Source organism: Vicia villosa, linkage group LG5 (genome assembly GCF_029867415.1).
Source record: "Vicia villosa cultivar HV-30 ecotype Madison, WI linkage group LG5, Vvil1.0, whole genome shotgun sequence".
Taxonomy (NCBI): domain Eukaryota; kingdom Viridiplantae; phylum Streptophyta; class Magnoliopsida; order Fabales; family Fabaceae; genus Vicia; species Vicia villosa.
The window spans coordinates 169,809,721-169,830,422 of NC_081184.1; the positions used below are offsets into that span (position 1 = coordinate 169,809,721).

The 20,702-nt window shown below is 34.3% G+C and overlaps 2 protein-coding genes across 2 annotated transcripts; both read left to right on the forward strand.

Annotated features, from left to right (window-relative positions):
* Positions 1–734: 734 nt before the first annotated feature.
* On the forward strand, positions 735–4,364 carry LOC131603864 (proteinaceous RNase P 1, chloroplastic/mitochondrial-like). The gene is made up of 7 exons (XM_058876304.1): positions 735–2,239; positions 2,663–2,752; positions 2,838–3,019; positions 3,126–3,246; positions 3,510–3,578; positions 3,684–3,798; positions 3,960–4,364. Exons 1-7 carry the CDS (start codon positions 851–853, stop codon positions 4,088–4,090), a joined length of 2,097 nt encoding a protein of 698 aa, XP_058732287.1. The 5' UTR covers positions 735–850; the 3' UTR covers positions 4,091–4,364.
* A 7,807-nt stretch (positions 4,365–12,171) lies between these two features.
* Positions 12,172–19,190, forward strand: LOC131603865 (protein LIKE COV 1-like). Its single transcript, XM_058876305.1, has 7 exons — positions 12,172–12,433; positions 13,088–13,140; positions 15,027–15,136; positions 15,472–15,639; positions 15,729–15,826; positions 18,453–18,579; positions 18,770–19,190. The coding sequence occupies exons 1-7, from the start codon at positions 12,293–12,295 to the stop codon at positions 18,862–18,864; spliced, it is 792 nt and encodes a 263-aa protein (XP_058732288.1). The 5' UTR covers positions 12,172–12,292; the 3' UTR covers positions 18,865–19,190.
* The last annotated feature ends 1,512 nt before the right edge of the window (positions 19,191–20,702 follow it).

The following is a 20,702-nucleotide window of genomic DNA, read 5'->3' on the forward strand; positions in this document are numbered from 1 at the left end:
TTTTTTTTGGTGTGCTTGAAAGCTAACGAATATTTGATGTTATAATTGAATCTCTCTTATTTGCTCTATTAATAAATGTTTTAGAAACTTCTTTTATAAAGAACTACAATCGTACTAAAAAACAAATTTATTTGATCTCTTAAAAATAAATTTATCCTTCTACTATCTTGACATTTTAATCAAAACAGTCTCTTAATTAAAATATTTCTATAAATTATATTTAAAAAAGCTAATTTGACTAATATTTCTTTTAAGCTTTAATTTTTGTAATAGTATTACATATTTTTGTTAAAAAAAATTACATAGATGTCTTTATAAAAACTTTAAATAAAAAAATGATTTAAATAATTTTTCATAAACTATTATTTGAAGAATTTTATCTTTTTTCTACAATTTTTCAATATCAATTTTTTTTAAAAAAATCATTTAATTTTAAAACTATTTAAATAGCTATCCAATAAAATTATTTTTGAAATATGTATTTTTTTAAATCATATAATTTTGATTATGTTAAAATTTTTAATAATGAGTGTTTTACTCGTTGTTAGATGACAAAATTGCTTTTTTAATTTATCATCAAAACCATTTTTAAAAATAAAATAAAAACTTTTTTTTTTTAATTTATAACAAACATATTTAAATATTGATTATTTTTTGAGAATCATTTTTTTTTTTTCAAGTAACAAATTAGTTGGTATTTTCTGCATGATGGGTTTGGGTTTTCCTACTCTTGGCCTATAAAATCCACTTTTGAAAAACACAAATTTACAACCAAAGTCACGAAAAAACATGTTTCAAGATTAGATTGGGTGTCTGTTACTTGTTAGCAGCCACACATGATAACACGGTAATGGCTACTTCTCCCCTCACTCTCCAACTTCACCTCCAACGCTCTCTCTCTTTCTCTCATTCTCTCATCCCCAACCTCTATCATTCCTTCCCTTCAATCACCACCCTCAGTTTCAACCCAAGAAAACAACAGCCCACTATCCAATGCTCTTCACGCAATTCACCACTTGAAACCACCAACGTGAGGAAGTTTTCCAAGAAAACCCCTTCTCCTTCTTCTGTATCTCATACTGACAAAAGGGTTTCTTTGGAATCAAAATCACTCAACAGTGTCATTGAGAAAAACAAGAATGAAAACGAAAGTGTGGTGGGAAAGAAGAAGAAGATTAAGGATACCCCTCAAGTTAAATTGCGGGTTTCTTTGGATATGTGTTCTAAAAGAGGTGATTTGGAAGGAGCTTTGGCCTTTTATGATTCAGCAATATCAGAAGGTGTTACATTAGGACAACACCAGTATACAGTTTTGTTATATCTTTGTTCTTCTGCAGCTATTGGTGTTCTTGGACCCGCGAAAAGTGGGAAAGGTACTAGAACTTTGAATGCACAAGTCTCATCAGTAAATAGAAATGATGATGACAGATTTTGTAGTGATAGTGATGATAATAGAGTGTTAGATAATTCAGTTTCGGTTTCGCGTAGTGATAGTGAGAAACTAGATGAGAAGAGTGAGGCTTTGGTGAGTGATGAAGTTAAGAATTTGGCATTGCGGAGAGGATTTGAAGTGTATGAGAATATGTGTCTGAATAAAGTTGAATTGAATGAAGCAGCATTGACATCTGTGGCTAGAATGGCCATGGCAATGTGTGATGGTGACATGGCTTTTGAGATGGTCAAACAAATGAAGATTTTGGGGTTAAGTCCTAGGTTAAGGTCTTACGGTCCGGCTTTATCGGCTTATTGTAATAACGGTGAAATAGATAAAGCATTCGATGTTGAAAACTATATGTTGGAACATGGTGTTTACCCTGAGGAGCCGGAGTTAGAGACGCTTTTGAGAGCAAGTGTAAGAGCTGGTAAGAGTGATAGGGTTTACTATGTGTTGCATAAACTAAGAAGTAGTGTTAGGAAAGTTTCGAATGCTACTGCTGATTTGATTGTTGATTGGTTTAAGAGTGAAACGGCTTCGAAAGTTGGGAGAAGAAAATGGGATAAAAAGTTGATAATGGAAGCAATTGAGAATAATGGTGGAGGATGGCATGGGATAGGTTGGTTAGGGAAGGGGAAATGGCAAGTTCTTCAAACCAGTGTTGGAAAAGATGGAGTGTGTAAATGTTGTGGAGTGCAATTGGCTACTATTGATCTTGATCCTGTTGAAACGGAGACTTTCGCTAAGTCGGTTGCATCCATCGCTATAAGTAAGGAGAAAAATTCAAACTTTCAAACATTTCAAGTAAGAAACTTCAATAATGCTTATTATTTTATTCTAGTGAGTGATTTTCGGACGATTTTTTAAGTGGTTAGTTAACATGTCTGAAATAGATGGTTAATGAACATACCAAATGTCGAAATTCGTTAACCAAAAATTTAGACATGATTAATTATCGTTTTCAGGTGTTCAACTACTCGTCGATTTGAACACCTTAAAATTGTGATTAGTCACATCCTAATTCACGGTTAAGGAGTTTGACGCCTGTTATATATATTAAGTTGTTAGCCCTTTACTCAATGTAATTAATTGATATTCCAATTGTGTTAACTACTTGGATTGTTATCGCAAAAAATTGTCCGATTTTTGTTGTTGAAATGACACAACTATTATTTCTAATCATATTACATATTCATAATGTAAAAATTGTGAATTTATGAATTGCAGAAATGGATTGACCAGTATGGGCCTTTTGAAGCAGTGATTGATGCTGCAAATGTAGGTCTTTATAGCCAAGGGAAGTTCATGCCATCCAAGGCAAGTTACGGAATATGAAAAATAGTCTTTGTTTTTCTCTTGCATTAAGTTTTTATCATGGTTATTGATTTTTTGTCCACCGTAGATCACCGCTGTTGCCAATGGAATGCGGCTAAAACTCCCTTCAAAGAAATTTCCGCTTATTGTTTTGCATCATAGGCGTATCAGAGGAGACAAAAGGGATGCACCAATCAACAAAGCAGTGGTTGATAGGTGGAAGAATGCCGGTGCGCTCTATGCAACACCGACCGGGTCAAACGATGATTGGTAGGAACAAAATGAAATACATATTCTTAATTAATAATAGATTATTTTATTAAACTCTATTGATTAATAAGCATTATCATGTTTCACTTACTAACATGTGTTTCAGGTACTGGTTATATGCAGCTATAAAATTTAAATGCTTACTTGTTACCAATGATGAGATGAGAGATCATTTGTTTCAACTTCTCGGAAATGACTTCTTTCCCAAGTGGAAAGAAAGGCATCAGGTTAACTGAACTCTTTGCTTTCGTTCATTTTTCTTTCGGCGCTATAGCATAGCAGAATTTGAACAAATTGCTATTGTTTGGCGATATGCTATTTAGTAGTACAAAGTGTTCCTAAATATAGTATCTAATATTGCGGCGCTATAGTGCTGGAGCATAGCAGAATTTGAACAAATTGTTATTTTCTGCGATTAACAATACTACCTTGATTACAACTAGAACTCTGCTTATAATTGGAATACCTATTTTTTTTCTCCAAATTTTAGGTACGGTTCGGATTCTCTGATAATGGTCCTGAGTTTTACATGCCGCCTCCTTGTTCTGTTGTTATTCAGGTAAGAAACATAGCAATTGAAAACTATTGTACTGTACTTTAATTAAAGTGGTTGCGATGAAAACGAAAGTAAGAAGAAAATATAACATGAAAATTGTGGTAGCAGGAATCGGAGGAAGGACACTGGCATATTCCAATTGAAGCAGAACTCAACGATGAAACAGAAAGAAGCTGGCTGTGCATCACCCGAGCTAGCGAAGATTCTTTGGCAGCATCGAAAGGTATCTAGTTCACATTTACAAGAATTATGTGTTTTTCTTCTCCTCTATAGAAATTTTAATTTTATGTCCATTTCTGCTTTTCATCCTTGCAAAGTTATTCCTCGCAAAAAATATTATCCGTGGCTCAATTGGATGAATCAGCTTTGTTTTTGTTTGATTAGATGAGAAACCTCTGCGGACAAAATCAGTTACTAGAAATGAGTCTGAAAAGGAGTCACAATATCGGAATCTTGTCAATCACAAAGAAGTGAAAGAAACACCTCGCGGATTGTACAAAAATATCCGATCATGACTGGACATTTATCCAAACTTGAGGCGGCAGAGTCGATTAACGATTGCAATGTTGATTTTCAGATATAAAGCTCCGGTTTAGCTTGAACACAGACAGCACAAGATAGAGATTGTTTGGTAGTTCATTTTTTTCCGACGAAAAACATTCTTTGTACAATAAGTGTTAAAATCTGTCGTTTTAACAGTGCACTGAAGGGGGGGTGAAAATGTTCTCTCTTGTTTTCATAGGGCACCATGGATTCTATTCTATATTAATAAGTGAATTCGGTTGAGAATCTTGTCATGTTTTTTTTTAGAATTTGTGATGAAAACCTACCTTTTGAAACTGTTATATACTAATTGAGAACATGTGATGTGATGGTTCCTTTTATTTTAAGAACATGTAGTGTAAGGATAAGTCCATTTGAATCACATGTTCTTCTTACCATTTTAGTCCTTAATTGTGAAATTGTCAACTTGTTACATTGTTTAATCAAGTCCTCTGCTTGTCACATAGTTTAAAAGTAACAGCAACATGAATGACAGAACAACCACCAAATTATGTTTATTTTAGGCATAAAACAACACAGATTATTAACAAAAAACACAATTCATTACCAATCGTTGGTTGTTCCAGTGGTGATTGGCGCTGGACTTGGTAGGAGAATCACGGTTCGATCTCCCGCAACTACGATCGGGAGGGGATGAAACCATTTGATGCCAGAACTCGCCTCCGAGTCAACTGTAAATGATTGCTAATAATTCAAAAGATGAGATCGCCTCCGAGTCAACTGTAAATGATTGCTAATAATTCAAAAGATGAGATCACTGTGGTTCTTGAGATGGTTCAACAATCAGAGAATGATAAAAAGACTAAAGAAATACTTCTTTGGTTTAAAAATGACTATCTCTCTAAGAATTTTATTTTCAATGGTCTACCTTTGTATGACTTTTACAAAATTTGTAAGTTTGCAAGAGAAGTTGGAAAAGCTCTAAACTAGAAATAAAACATTGAGGAAGCTGACACAAAAGAATGATGTGAGTAGCTACTTCAAATACCATATGACTCATGATAGATCATTGGAGGCTCAATCCTACAAGATCCATAAATTGCTCATGAAATCATCACTTCAGGCAAGTCTTAAAATGAGCAATTTCAAGTGACTTTAATCATAGACAACTTGCCTCTTGTTTGAAAGAACTTCAAGAACTACCTTAGATTTTGTTTGCGAGTTAGGAGGGGAGGAAAATGGAGGACTCCAGGAAAACAAAATTTTAAAAAAATATAGAGAAGTCTTTAATATTTTTTTGAAAGAATTATTTTGTATAGAATAATAAATAAATGCTTATTATTAATATATTTTTTACTTTTAGAATATTATAACAACATAGAATATATTTGAACAAGTTATATAAACCCTTAAAAACCTTCTAAAATCCTCATTTAATATTTTTTTTAGATCTCTCAAATAAGGGGGGTTTTGTATTATGAATAAAAATAAACCCTCCAAAACTCTCCATACTTTTCACTCAATTCTTTTTTTTTTCAAAGTCTCTCTCTCCCTCTCTCTCAAAAAGTCTTAGGCACAAAACTAGGAAGTTTTCTCTTGAAACTCCAATCACACGCATTTGTATTTGTATTGAGGAAGAAGTTAGATTAGAAAGATTCGGTGTTTATTGTCTCGAACAACAAAACTAAAAATAAATTATTTGGTGTTGCTCTAAAGTCAACTGACAAACAATTTAAGAATCAAAACCACCTAGTGAATAAGAATTTCAACCACGACAAGAATGAGAACCCTTCGAAACCCCAAAATCATCTACCACCTCCAAGAAATTGTTATGGTCAAAATTATCGTACTACAATTATGGAAAACTAGGCCGTATGATACACAAGTGTAAAAATAAGCCAAATATTGCATCAGAGGCTAACATGTATACTAAAAGAGTAATGTATGACTAAGATTACCGAGATTAGTCTTATAGGTGGTTCATGGATCGGCAATGGTGCCTCCTGCCATTTAGATTATGATTTTGCTATGTTCAAGACACACACTCAAGCTATATGTAAGAAATTTTTGTTGGAAGATTCTCACACCACTAAGGTTGTTGTAATTAGAGATATGAAGCTATAGTCCATTTCCAAAAAGAAGTCAATTCTCAAGGACGTGATGTGTGTTCCAAAGATTAATCAACACATAATTATTCAAAAAACTTTTGCCCCTTCCTCTCATGAAATGAACGACAAAGTAGAAAGAAATAACATGAAAAATAGTGATTCGACGTACCTAGAAATTCTTATGAACTTGTTTTTAAGCAGTAGTTCAATCTCTATCTTGATTTTCAACATGAATTTTGGCGCAAACCTCCCTGGGGTCTGCTTTACTAGCCTTTTGTTAGGCCTAATTGGTAGTTTTAACACCACCAAATCCCGACTAAGTCTAGACAACTCGTCGTAATCCCAAGCGAAGGATATTTGAACTCCTTAAGGCTTAGGTTGAGTTTGACACTTATGTAAGTTGGCCTTTTAATCGTCCTGTAATCAGTATATTTTGATGCACTCTTTTACTATTGTACTTATGCAATTCTATAGTTTATTTTATTATTTTTACTATTTTAGTGTGTTTTTATATTTTGAGGTTATTTCTGTATTTATTTTAATTTCGTACTTTATTTTCAACTTAAACAAATAATTGGTATCTTCTTACCGTGCAGACTATAACTTAAGCTACGAAAATTAGATTGACGTATTCTAACATTTGTTGGAAAGCTGAGAGGATAAGCTACAAGTTTTATGTTGAAGACAAAAACTGGTTTGAAATGCAGAATGGTCGAATGATTCGTTTTAGTTCTAGACTTAATAAAATAATTAGTTTTGAGTATGTTTTTATATTTTTCGGGTCGGTTGCCATTAGAGCCTGAATTCCCTTGTGTTACTTAAACCAAAAACATAGTTTAGTAAAGCATCCTGAATTCTCACGATAAAAATACGCTTGATACGAATCTATGCAGAACTAATACTCCCGAAGTTGATCTACTGTATTTAGGTTCCAAAACTTTGAGATTATTATAACTGTGCAATTTGAATTTCGACTTCCTTTCAAGTTCTTCCTATTAAATCGTTTGCTTAATTCAAGTTCAATCGTTTGCTTTATTCGATAGTTGTTATAGGATAGAAATTGTTAAATTCGATTCACATATGTTCGCTAATCTAAATCATTTTTTTAACTCAGCTTATTTGTTAATTCACGTTATCTCTAACTGAATGCTTAATTCGACAAACAGGAACATAATTCACATAGTATCGCTCACGTTTGTTTGATTGGTACTGTAATCGAATAGGATAGAGAATCTGTTTATGGAATTGTAGCTACAATAATCGATGATAAGCCGAAATCTGCTTTTACCTTAATCACTTTTGAAATTAAGTTCTGAAACTGAAAACCCCACCATTGTTACCGTCTATTGGTTCAAAATCAATCCAAGAGTCCTTGCGATATGACTCGAGTGTCGCTTCCCTAACTATAGTTTATTTGTGCGCGAATTAAATTGGCCTTGTTGCGTTTGTTGTTTTTTTGAGGCAATCCCTTCGTATTGAAGAAAAACTCTCTCTTTTTGTCTTCTCAGTCACTTATTCTCGTTTGATAAGGGTTACCCTTTTCTAAGTCACTTATTCTCGTTTGATAAGGGTTACCTTTTTCTAACTCCTTGGCAGTCTGCTTATCAAAAACAACACTGCAACATGGGAGAGCATGACCTCAAAGTTTTTCAACCTACACATGTTCAGAAAATCAATAAGTTCTTTCTTGGCTTTAGGAAAAGCTACCCACATCGACATAAATTACCTTCCGCTTGCCTACGTCAGCTATTGATTTCTCGGTAGGTTGAATCCACTCCCTAGAGGGAACATTGGAAGGAGGGACATTTGTTATACTTTGTTGGGTTTTTTTATGCACACCCCTCGTGTTGAAGAAAAACTCTCTCTTTTTGTCTTCTCGGCCACTTCTTATTGATTGATAAGGGTTGCCCTTTTCTAACTCCTTGGAAGCCTGTTTATCGAAAATGACATTACAACGTGGGCAGAGCATGAACTCAGAGTCTTTCAACCTACACACGTTCCGAAAATCAATAAGTTCTTTTTACAGCTTTAGGAAAAACTACCCTCATATGATCTTCATAACTGACTTTGACCTCCTACGTATCAAAGTCATCAGTGATATCAACCATCAGCACGTCTACAGGTTCGACAAGGAGAGCCTTTTCAACTTTGGGATCATTATCTTCCTCCACTCGAGGCTTTTGCTTGTTTGCAAATTTCAACCTCCTGTCTTTCAAGGCATTCTGCATTAGGCCCCTTAAAACAATACATATAGAAGTTTTATCACCAAAAAAAATTATGAAATTTGAAATTTTATTTTTTCTTTCCTTGCTCTAATGGTAGTGTCTTAAGCCTTTTAGGGATTATGATTTGGTCCTTAGAGACTAGAAGATCAAATATTTCGTCACATTTAGTTACACCAAACATGTGGGTTTTAGTGACAAACTTCTCGTTCTTAGGTTCGACAGGATTTTTCCCGTTGTAAGGTTTCAACAATTTACATATATAAGGAGGCCTTTGTTTTAACTCTGTCATATTAACCTCACTTTCTATGATATACTCAAAGTCTACGTCAGACAAATTTTCTATTTCACCTACCTCGATATTGGCTACGTTCTCTTTTTTATGATACTTACTCGACCTGGATTTTTCAGCCTTTATACGTTCGAACTGTCAAACTTTGTTTGCCAGTTGAGCCATGTCTCTCAAGTACTTGGTGTCTAGATTCTTCCTAATGAGATAGTCAAGACTCCCCATATACAATTTGACTAGCTCTTGCTCAGGCACTTAGGTGAAACACCTTGACTTCATTATCCCAAACTTGTTTAGATAGTTGTCTATTGTTTCAGCCACCTTTTGCCTTTCACTGGCTAATTCCTTAAGGATAATCTTAGACTGGTCCATGTAAAACTGCCCATGGAACACCTTTTCTAATTGGTTCCAATTACATATGGAATGTGAAAGCAATGTGGTGAACCACGTAAAGGCATTCTTTGTCAAAGAATTTGAGAAATACTTTATTTCAAATTTTTGTTGTTGGCTATATCACCAGCCCCAGTCTGATACCTAGCAACATGTTCGACTATGGAATCATTGGTGTTGCCAGCAAATTTGGTGAACTTATGGACTTTCCAACCTTTAGAAAATTCAGTCTGGCATACATATTTCGATAATAGAGAGACGTAATTTGGCATATGTAGGCCAACTTTAAGGCCATTTTGGGGAAAAATCTGTTCGACCACGTTAGTGATATTGTTTTACCCCCCAAAATTATTTTTTTGGTCGCTCCTAAGTATTTGGTTGGCATCCTAGTTTCTTTGCCCCAAAACTACTTTAGGGCCATTTTGGCTTTCTTTAGCTTCGGCTACCCTTGGTGGGGGCTATTCGACAAACATCGTATTATTAGGCATTGGCATAACAGGCGCTTGGGGAACATCAAAGAAGTAAGAAATTCTATCCAACTAATGGGACACCTGCTGATAACTCTGATTTGTGTTCTGAATTAATGGATTGAACACAATACTCATCTGTTAAGTAAGCATGTTCTCCATCTCATTTTTACTTTTATCCATATTTTGCCTCATAGATAAAGGGAATTTGTAGATAAGGTTGACATACGAGGAGGGCATATCCAATCCTTCATTATGGTTGTGCCATTAGACCAGGGATGCTTATGGCAGATCCAGACGCCAAATATGGACTTAGAGGTGAAGCTATCTTTGCAACATTATTTGCAAACATCGAAGTGTGTCTTTACAAACCTGTTGTCATGGCTGTTGCCATGCCATATGAATAATCTCTAGTACCTAGAGGTAGTGTAATACTTGGGACATAAGGGGGCATAGAGTCCCCTACAACGGCCTGAGTGACCCTAGGGGTAGTTGGAATATTTGTTAATGGGGATAACAAAACTACCACTGTTGGTAATGATGTCGAAGTCGTTACTGAGCTTAGGGTTGAGCCAGTTACTCAAACGGAATTTTATGTCCTTGTAGTACCAACCATCAATGTGACTGGTGGTTTTGTGTCTGGAGGATCGTTTCGAGGAAGGGGATTTTTTTAGAGGAACCATTTCAACACAAATCATACCACTTTTCAGACAGATAGAAACCATACATTGAAAACATTTTCATGAAAAACGAAAAAAAAATGGAACACTTTCTCGTAAATGTCTAGAAATTCGCACAAAATGTCCCATTGGGCATGCCAACTTGTTCGCATATGTTTTTAGTAAACAATCACGAGTTTAGTTCACTTGTGAGATTAACTTAAAAAATTTCGAAAATAATCTATGTAAACTTATGTAAGAGGAAAAATGTGTGTGAATTGAATGTAAATGTTTGTATGAAGACCAAATGGACACAAACTTTAATAACGAAAAAACTTGGATAAAAGTAATGAACAAAAAAGACAATAAATGATACTCCGGCAAAGTGTCTCAATTAATGGAACATGACGACAATAAAAAAGTAAGGGGCGCAAACTCATGCATGTTCTTCACAATTGTTTCGCTCTTTGACTTTGGTACTTTAGTTTTATAGAGTATTAGATAAATTTTGCGACCCTGATTTCATTACATGAATATGCTATTTATACTAATCTAACAATAACCGCCGACAACAGTTGAATCCTAAAGATCTGACGCATGTCCTCCTACTTGGGTCTTTATTAACGTGTTTCAACGCATCTTAAAAACTTAACTTAAAATTTACAATATTAAAATTTAATTTTGAACAAAATATAGAAACTAAAAATATAAGAGTTTAAAGGTAGTGCACTAACAGTGTAAACTAACTTTACACATACAACCAATTAAAATCTTTATATTTGCCATGTCATATTAGTTTTTTAAATTAAAATTGTGTTTTAATTAAATATATGGTTGTGATTGGCTGACAGTGTAAATCAGTGCATATCCCATTTTCTCAAAATATAATTAAAATTTAAAATAAGAAGGATAATTTTTAAAGAAAATTTTAAAACATTTTTGCCAAAATAAGGATGATAATTTTTAAATTATATATTCAATTTTCTAAACTGAAATTATATATTCTATTATTTTTAATTAGGTTAAGTCTAGGGTGAGGGTTCAATTAAGTCCCTCACCGGTGAAACCCTTAAAAATAACCATAAGATTAAATGAATGCTTGAGATTTAATAAAATAAATTTGAGAACATGTAAAATTAATTATAGGGGATTTTGTTTCCACAGTGTAAAAATTTTTTTTTACCGTGTCAAAAATATTTACTTTTGTACGAATTGTGTTTCGTACCTATCCAAAACATCTCTCCACCTCTCCATGTTTCTCAGTAAGGTCTCAATTTTTTTCCTTTATTTTTTCCGGCAGCGGTAGAAGCAAAGCAGATTATGTCCATGTTGCTTATGAGGCAGTTTCCTTCAATTGGTTTTGAATTTGTGGAAAGTGGGTCTCTTGAGGATCTTTTGGATACCGTTCGAGAGCATAAATCAAACGTGACTTCAAACTGCGTTGTATTTTCTGCAACCATGTTTGAAGAGCACTATCACATTGACTCCTTAAGTGACGGAGATAATCTGCTTTGCTTCTACCGCTGCCGGAAAAAATAAAGGAAAAAAATTGACACCTTACTGAGAAACATGGAGAGGTGGAGAGATGTTTTGGATAGGTACGAAACACAATTCGTACAAAAGTAAATATTTTTGACAGGGTAAAAAATTTTTTACACTGTGGAAACAAAATCCCCTATAATTAATTTTACATGTTCTCAAATTTATTTTATTAAATCTCAAGCATTCATTTAATCTTATGGTTATTTTTAAGGGTTTCACCGGTGAGGGACTTAATTGAGCCCTCACCCTAGACTTAACCTTTAATTAAACACGTTTTTCCTTTTTTTTTTTACTAAAAATTTATATTTTGACTTAAAGAAAAAAGAAAAATTAAATATTTTATTCCAATTAAAGTACAATAACCCCAAGCAAAAAAAAAATTCAAAAAAAAAAAATTGAATAAAAATTCAATTATTCTGCAATTTGTCCTTTCTGCGGAGTCTACCACGGCGTTGCAGAAGAAGCGAAGCAAAAGGGCACTATCGTCCACTTTTGCGAACTCTGAAACGTCGTCGTTAGCGGTTGTTCCTCCAGTGATGGTTGACGAAAAATCCCCCTCGACGGTCACCGGCAATAGAGATCGAGAGCTTCTCATCCCTGTCGCTAATTCCGGCGTCGACACCGATGCTTCCAAGCCATCGTCGTCGGCCTCCTCCGTTCATCATGCCGGCCGCGAGGTTGTGATCTTTCCTTCTGCTACTTTAGGGTTTTAATTCTTCTTCACTCTTGCTTTATTCTGTTGAGTTTTAATCATTTGATTCGTATATGAACCATGCGTGCTTAATGCTTATCTGAATTTGTTAGTTTCGGAGATTTCTTTGAGTTTGATTGGTAATGTTAGAAGGATCAATTGAATTGAAACTATTGCTTTTTATATCTCCAGATGAAATAGTTGTAACCTTCAATGCTAGTTCTTAGCTCTAGTAGAAACACAATAGTGTTGTTGATCACTGATTGCGAAAAATAGAGGGTTGTTCAAAATCAACTGCACGACGGTGCTTATGCCATTATTTGACAACACTTCTTGTACTAAATAGAGTAGGGAATAATACTGGTTTCTCAACTTCTGCTACTTATAGATGCTATTTAACAACACATAAATTCATAACAAAAAGCTAGTATAGGTTACTTTTTTCCTGGTTTGGATTATCGTGACTTTTCAAGTTTCTTAATTTGGAAGAGTTTGATACATTGAAGCTGGTTTTAGCAACATTACGAGCTGAAATTTGTTTTCATGAATTTGAACTGTTCATTTTGTTGCATGAAAGAATTTATCTGAAGTATTTGTCTGAGTCTGACAGATCGCTATTGTTGTTTTTGTCTATTTGTAGACTTTTTCCATAGTTGTTAGGAGCTGGGCGTCAAAAAAGTTCATGACTGGATGGTGAGCCTTTCTTTCTTCAACCTAGTACCGTGTCATTTTACATTCTTACATGTCAAACTAGTGCACGCGCCACACCTTAATCTTTCACTATCGCATCTTATTATTTCTTGAAGAAAGCTTTTCTTTTGATTTGAGATGAATAGCATGAAATGAATTCATTTTCTCTAATTCTTTTATCTACATTTAGTTTATGCTGCCATCTTGGTGTATCGGTGTTTGTATCATGAATCAAATGTTGCCACTACATGATAGTTACACTTATCTCTTCTACTAGGATATGAGAAACTTTGCTAGTTTGCTAGTTATTGTGTTTGGGTATGGACGCTGGAAAGTAGTGGACAAGTCCTTTTTTGGCAAATTGGGGAAGGGAATTAAAAACCTTCAAACTCTGAACTTTCTTATAATAAAATAAACAAAGATATACCCGAACCCTCCTATTTTCTCTCTCTGAGTGGCACCACCACGACACCCAGGCAACTGGATTAGCATTGCCTGTAGCATTCTCAACAGATGTGCCTGTACCTTTATCTCCACATCATTTGAGAAGTTCCACCATCTTCCGGGAAAAAACGAAGGAAGGAGTCTACCCCATTTTTCAGATTCTCTTCATAAACTCATCAACAGCGTTGACTTTGCTGGAATCTTCTAGATTGTTCTGAAAGACTACCCCGTTGATGGAGGTCGAATTTGCAGGGAGGGAGAGGGGCTAAGAAAAGGTGCCTAGGAGTGAAACTGCGAGTGGAGGGAATTATTCACGCTGTGATGACATGGAAGTGCTTTACGGAGGCTCTGATAACATTCAGAGGTTTGGTGTTTATTTTGTGTGGTGGTGGTGGTGTGGGATTGGAGGAAGTAACTAAGGTTGTGTTATTGGGCTGCGGGTAAAGGAAGTATGATGCTAGTGGGGAGAAGTTTGAAAGACTGGTTTATGATATGGCTATGAGATTGATGGGCTGATATAGAAGTAAGAACTAACAGTGGATCTGATCATGGAGAGGTTGGTGACCATGATGGATAAGTGGTAGGAGAAATCAACAGTTAGGGGAGGGGAAAGGAAGCAGGTTCGGTAGGGGGCAGGGGAGATGAGATAAATTTACAATTCTATCCTTTAAGTGAATATCAAATCGGGGGAGTTAACTAATAAAAAATTCAAAACATCAGATCTAGCGGCTATCAGTGCAAGGTGAACCAGTTTACTATTTTTAAGTTGTGTATTGTGCCATAAACACAGTCAGTAATATATACAAAGTGCCAGTCCTTAATGACCAATCCTAATTGAGTAAAACCCCTAGGTTCTACACTATATAAATCTCCAAATTGCTTATTGTATCATACCAACCAAATTATTGCCAACATGTCTATTTCCATAACAGTTAGATAAAAATATACAATATTCTCATTGCTATCTCTATCACTGGTTTAAGAAGGATGAGGTGATAGAGAAATATATCATATTTTGAAATGATAAAAGATGTAATATGCACAGCATGCTTGCTGCAAACTTGCAAACAAAGTTTATGACTATCCAATGTCTACTATTCGTCTGTCTATTTGCATTTATCTTAGGTTTGCAAAACTATGTCGCTGCTTCAGGGCTTATTATTTTAACATTTCAGATTGGCTGTTGCTTTATCTTTATCTTTGTGGTTTGGTGCTTTTTGTGGCTATTTGTCCACGGAAGCTTTGAAAGATAAGATTATTGTTTTAGATTTGAAGGATATTTCCTTTTTTATGCCTTCTTTCTTTCTCACGACCATGCTATTATATTTGACATTTTATGCTGTCATTTAATATCAAATCTATTATACACATGTAATGGCACTAGAAACTGAATGTTAAGAATTTCTGTTTTTATTTCTCATTGTTCTTTTGTTTCCTTGTTGAAGTGTCATTCTTTTTCCAATTGCAATCACCTTCTACTTTACCTGGTGGTTCATTCATTTCGTGGATGGGTTTTTTTCTCCAATCTATGCTCAACTTGGAATCAATATCTTTGGTAAGTGCTTCTGCTGTGTGGTACTTTAAAATACACCTTATGTTTCCCCCCCGCAATAGATCATTTAAGAGTGGCTATTCTATTGGATAAAGCATTTTGTTAGCTCTAAATTTTTGAATTTTCATTTTGTTCAAGTTTCGCCGCTTTTTGTATTTGTGGGTTACTGGAAGTACAAATGTGCAATAGAGCTACAAAATTAGTAAAAAAAAATCGTGAAAATTAGATATGTTATCGACTGCTGCTGTTGTCTCTAGCATATTATGTTATCGGCTGGATGCTATGGTAGCATTTATCATGCTGAAATAATTGCTCAAACAGTTAAACTTCTTGGTCAGGTCTTGGATTCATAACTTCCATAACCTTCATCTTCTTGATTGGGGTTTTCATGTCATCATGGTTGGGTGCATCTGTCCTGGGACTTGGTGAGTGGTTTATCAAACGAATGCCTCTTGTTCGTCATATCTATAATGCCTCTAAGCAGATTAGTGCTGCTATATCACCAGGTGTGTTTGCCAACATCTCTCTCTTTATTGCGATGCTACTGTAAATTTAATGGTGGGTAACAAATGTTTTGACATATGTGCTGCCACAGATCAAAATTCACAAGCCTTCAAAGAAGTAGCTATCATTCGACATCCACGCGTGGGTGAATATGCATTGGGATTCATCACCTCGTCTGTTGTCCTTCAGGTGTCTTAAATAATTCTACTTTAGTAGCTGTTGAGTTCATAAATTTTTCTTTCAAGGTTACTTGGCTTTTCACTATTTCTCTATGAATATCACTGTCTGTCAGAGCCTGTTGAGATATTGCCCCGGTTTACTGTCCTTTATTCCTATCATGTAGATATTTTGTTTACATCTTTCTGATAATCTGATTGCAGCCCTTTTTTTATCCCTATAATTTAGGGATCTTGATTGTAACTTTTTGATTAAAATACATAAGGCTGTGACGGTGTAAACTCTCAAAATAATTCAGATTAATTCACTATGTACTTAGCAAGTTGGTATTAGAACCTATCAATCCAGGTCACCCGCTATTAATTTATATCCATGCACCAAATCAAATAATATTGAGTGTGAGGGGATGTATTGGAAAAACTCAAACCCACGTAGGATAAAGGTAAGGCCTAAATTGAGTATATAAAGAATGTCATCCCTCACCTTATATGTCGGTTTTCTAAGGATGAGTTGGGTTCAATACGAAAACATCTAATAGAGCCCAAACCAAAATTTGTGCCAATTATGGATCATGCAAGTTACAAGTCTCAAATGTGCCTTGTGTACTCGGAGAAATGACAAAATAACAGAACAAAATTATAATGTAAGAGCTAAAGATGAGAACGTTGGTGATGATGACGTTTCTAGTCATCCACGCGGTGTTCACAAATCTCAAAAATGTGGAGGGGTAATGCATGAGTCACTTTCCGTTATACGGGGATTGGGCTGTGGATAGAGAAGTCATAGTGGAGAATATTGACAGTTATTAGCAGAGAGTTGAGTATATTTGAGTATATTCTGTTATTGTGACTTAGAACTTGAGTACCTATCGTCAGAGTAGTCAATAGCTGCCAATTGCGGCGTTATCCCGCTATAGCGGAGCGGAGCGAAGGCCGACAGGCTACAGCTATGGGAAGAGCTTTAGTGGTGCAGAACACTATAGCGGCCGCCAAAGGGTAAATAGCATGATAGCAGAGCGGAGCAGTTCTCGGCTCAGAGCGGTTTCTGGCCAGCTATCCTTTTCCCCTCTAAAAAAACCGATATTACCCCTTACATTTACAATCTTTTAGGGGTAATTTTAGGTTTCTTAATTTGAGTTGAGACTCAACCTTAACTTCCTTCATAGTCGGTTATGCACTTCAAGAGTCATGTGTGCTTTGATTTATGAATATTTATGAGTCGAGTTATTTGTTTAATTTTACATCAAATATATGTTTATAATTATTATATGTAATTTGTCCAAAAAATGATCAAATAGAGCAGTCATCTTGCTTTACGCTATCCCGCTATCCCACTTTTGGTGTCGGCCGCTCCGTGCCGCTATTCGGGAATGACTACCTATTTTATAACATGGCAGTTATATAGTAGACTTTTTTGTGTAGGAGTCGGCGCTTATTTAATTGTATGTGGTGTAGTTATAGGGAGGTTTTATGGCAATTTCTACTGTCATATGTAATAGTAATGCACATTTTACAAATTTATTGCTAGAATTTTTTTTTATATCAACGAAATTTGTAGTGGGTCTTATAATAAGGAACAGATGGAGTACTACTCTAGACTCGTTTATAAGCAAAAAAGTGCTTGGCATTTTTGCACTCATATAAGCAGAAGTTAATTTTTCTATGCAAATTGAATGTTACTATTTTCATAACACCCTTACATTAATTTATTGATATTCTGAGGAAATGGCCATTATAATTACGGATAGACTGGTAAATGTATTTTCCTTTTTGCATCAAATCAAGAAAATTAAATGAACTTAACTACCATCCTTAATTAGTGTGAAATTTGGTGCTTTTGCTTATAATTGAGTCTAGAGGGAGTAATTATCAAGAGGGGCAAAGAACCAAGCCACCTAAATACTCCACCGAACATCCCATATTAGATGTGAAACCCAGACACCTGTCATTGCACTGCCCTTGAGAGCCAATGTCGTGTGGCTGGCACTCTACAATGCCTTACTTGGCTTTTCCAGTGCCTCCTTTGTATGTAGCCCTTTTCGAACCACCGACAACCAGCTATGATACCAGTTGATAAGTATTTTAGGCACTTGGGGAACCATCCCTTAAAGGCTAGCTGTCAAGGGGAAGAACCAAACCACTTAAATACTCCACCGATCATTCTATAATACTCAATGTGTGTGTCACTTGGGGAACCCTCCCTTAAAATCTAGCTGTCGGGGGGAAGAACCAAACCACTTAAATACTCCACCGAGCATTCCATACTGCTCGATGTGTGTGATACTTAGGCACTTCATAATACCCAAGTCTCTTATCAGTTTATCTACCAGATCCATGTGTTTGTGTATTCTCAGTGGGGAATTCAATAAAGGTTATTTGCTAAACTTTATCAATCTCATTGGCTCCAGGATCCTTATATTATAATCCTTGTAGGAGTGATAGAATTCAAATCTGTGTTGCTAGTTTGCTATACAGGCCCATATGGTAATGCCCGTTAGGACTTTGTAGCACTTAGTTAATGCTTGTTGGTTTCCATGCAGACTTTTAGGTTCATTTTTCTTTGTTGTTGCTTATATGCAATTATCACAGCTTTAAAAAACTTGTTGAATTGAACTATCTGAACTATATATCTGTTTCAGACTTATTCTGGAGATGAGGAGTTATGCTGTGTCTATGTTCCTACAAACCATCTTTATATTGGTGATATATTTCTTGTCAACACCAAGGATGTCATTAGGCCAAACTTATCAGTCCGGGAAGGAATTGGTGAGTTATACTAGTTTCTACTGTTATAGAAGGAAAAGTAGGCTTAATCATGTTGCACTTAATAACTCTAACACATCTTAACCGTGTTGCAAATTTTTATGAGCAATCCATATTCATTGAATATGCAAAATGTATGAAAACTATAATTGAATTCACTCGAGATAATTTTAACATATGCTAAGTTTTGCAGAAATTGTTGTTTCTGGAGGCATGTCAATGCCGCAGATCCTATCGACGCTTGATTTGCATGTTCCGGTGGGAATAAGCAGACATGGTAGAAGATGAAAGTAAAAAGCACAATAGTTGTTAGCTGTTTAACATCTTATTTCATCTGAAGATATCAGAAAAGCAGCGCAACCAATGTGTTGCAAATACAGGCATGAAATTTATATGTTGATCTGTGAGCCAGTGTTAGATCGATAGATTATGATGTTCTGTATAACATTCATCTGTGCAATAGAATGTAGAATTTAATGTTTGTTGGAAAATATAGTTTGGGTGATGATACAGGGTTACAACATTTCTCTTGTTGTAGGGACCTCAAATTTTATACTTGTGCATATCATCCGCTTTCAAGCTTATATATGGCGTTTCTTCTATGTGGTTTTCAATTCATTGTGGAGTCAACTAATCCAAATGTCACATTTTCAATTGAGAATTTATTGAATTTGACCCGACAGTATAAGAGTTTTCCACATGCATCTTTAAAAATAATGGCATTATGATGATAAGATATGGTTAGGTGTATTTCTTAATTTATTATATGTACTGGTATGTATAATACTAACTATTAATTTGTAACAACTCATCAATACCAAAGAATCCCCCTTATTACCGCCGACATAAAAAAAAAACATATCACATAATACCGTGTTATATTGGAAGATAAGATATCATATGCCTGAGTGTACGTGATAATTCAATACTAATAATCAACCAAAATATATGCAACAACTCATCAGCCAAACTTGACAGCATAAGATACTCATACAGGCTGTCAAGTTTAGTCTTATAATGATTTGTAGTTTGCATTTTCTTAAGGCTTCGTCTGTATTATCTAGTATAGGATAAAATTATACAATAATAAAAGCTCATGTTCTTATTTATTACTACTAAAAAATTAAGTAACCTTAATTTCAGCCATTGCACCATACCAACCGTTGTAGTAGGATCCATCCATGGTAACTAATTATTGAGCCAAGAAAAGGTAATATAAAATAGAGAAAGTCATGCAACTTTCCCTGCTTAAGCATGTTTCAATCGGTGGTTTATAAGTTGGAATTAGTTGTATATGATGGAATAGAATGAAATGAAGGGAATGTGATTATTAAGTTGGAATTAGTTGTATATGATGGAATAGAATGAAATGAAGGGAATGTGATTGATTATTCTGTTTGTAATTTGGGGTGTATATAAAATGAATTAATTAGTTATGTTTTATTATTACGTCAAATTAACAAAATTATCTAAAGATAAGATATAGTTGGCTAAAAGACCAAAAATAAAATAAAATATGATTTGTTTTCTATTTATATAATTAAAATGAAAATGAGAAAAGAAGTTAAAAATACTTATCTAAAGAAAGGAAAAGTAAAAAAAAAAAAAAAAGTGATAGTGTAAGTTTCAAATAGTTTTAAAATATTATAATTATTATGGAAATAGGTTACATAAGAGTTATATATTTTTTTTCATTTATATGGATTGTTATGGAAAATATATATAAAAATTAGTTAAATTATTAAGAAGTGGTAAGAAAATTAATGTTTAAAAAAATAAATATGTTGAGTAATATGTAAAAGATATAAAATTATTAATTTAGTCGTGACTATTAATATATAATATGGATTTAATTGAAATATACTAATTAACAGTGTAAAATTTTACATCCATTAAAGTTTTATAAATATTTAACTTTTTCTTACTTGTGAATGATTGTTATACACTAACGTATACAATATTTTACATTTATAGTGCATAACAATTAATTTCATTAATAGATTAAAGTTATATTTTAAAATTATTTTATATAATATTGTAATGATTAATCTCATTAATATATTAAAGATATATTTTGATATATTTTTAAAATTATTTTTATATAATATTCTAATGATAAGATTAAA

Excerpts from the sequence above, each read along its gene's own strand:
- LOC131603864 (XM_058876304.1), top strand. The coding sequence starts at position 851 with ATGGCTACTTCTCCCCTCACTCTCCAACTTCACCTCCAACGCTCTCTC. Across the intron at positions 2,240-2,662 it reads CAAACTTTCAAACATTTCAA|AAATGGATTGACCAGTATGG; the intron begins GTAAGAAACTTC and ends TATGAATTGCAG. Across the intron at positions 3,799-3,959 it reads TTCTTTGGCAGCATCGAAAG|ATGAGAAACCTCTGCGGACA; the intron begins GTATCTAGTTCA and ends TTGTTTGATTAG.
- LOC131603865 (XM_058876305.1), top strand. The coding sequence starts at position 12,293 with ATGGTTGACGAAAAATCCCCCTCGACGGTCACCGGCAATAGAGATCGA. Across the intron at positions 15,137-15,471 it reads ACTTGGAATCAATATCTTTG|GTCTTGGATTCATAACTTCC; the intron begins GTAAGTGCTTCT and ends CTTCTTGGTCAG. Across the intron at positions 15,640-15,728 it reads TAGTGCTGCTATATCACCAG|ATCAAAATTCACAAGCCTTC; the intron begins GTGTGTTTGCCA and ends GTGCTGCCACAG.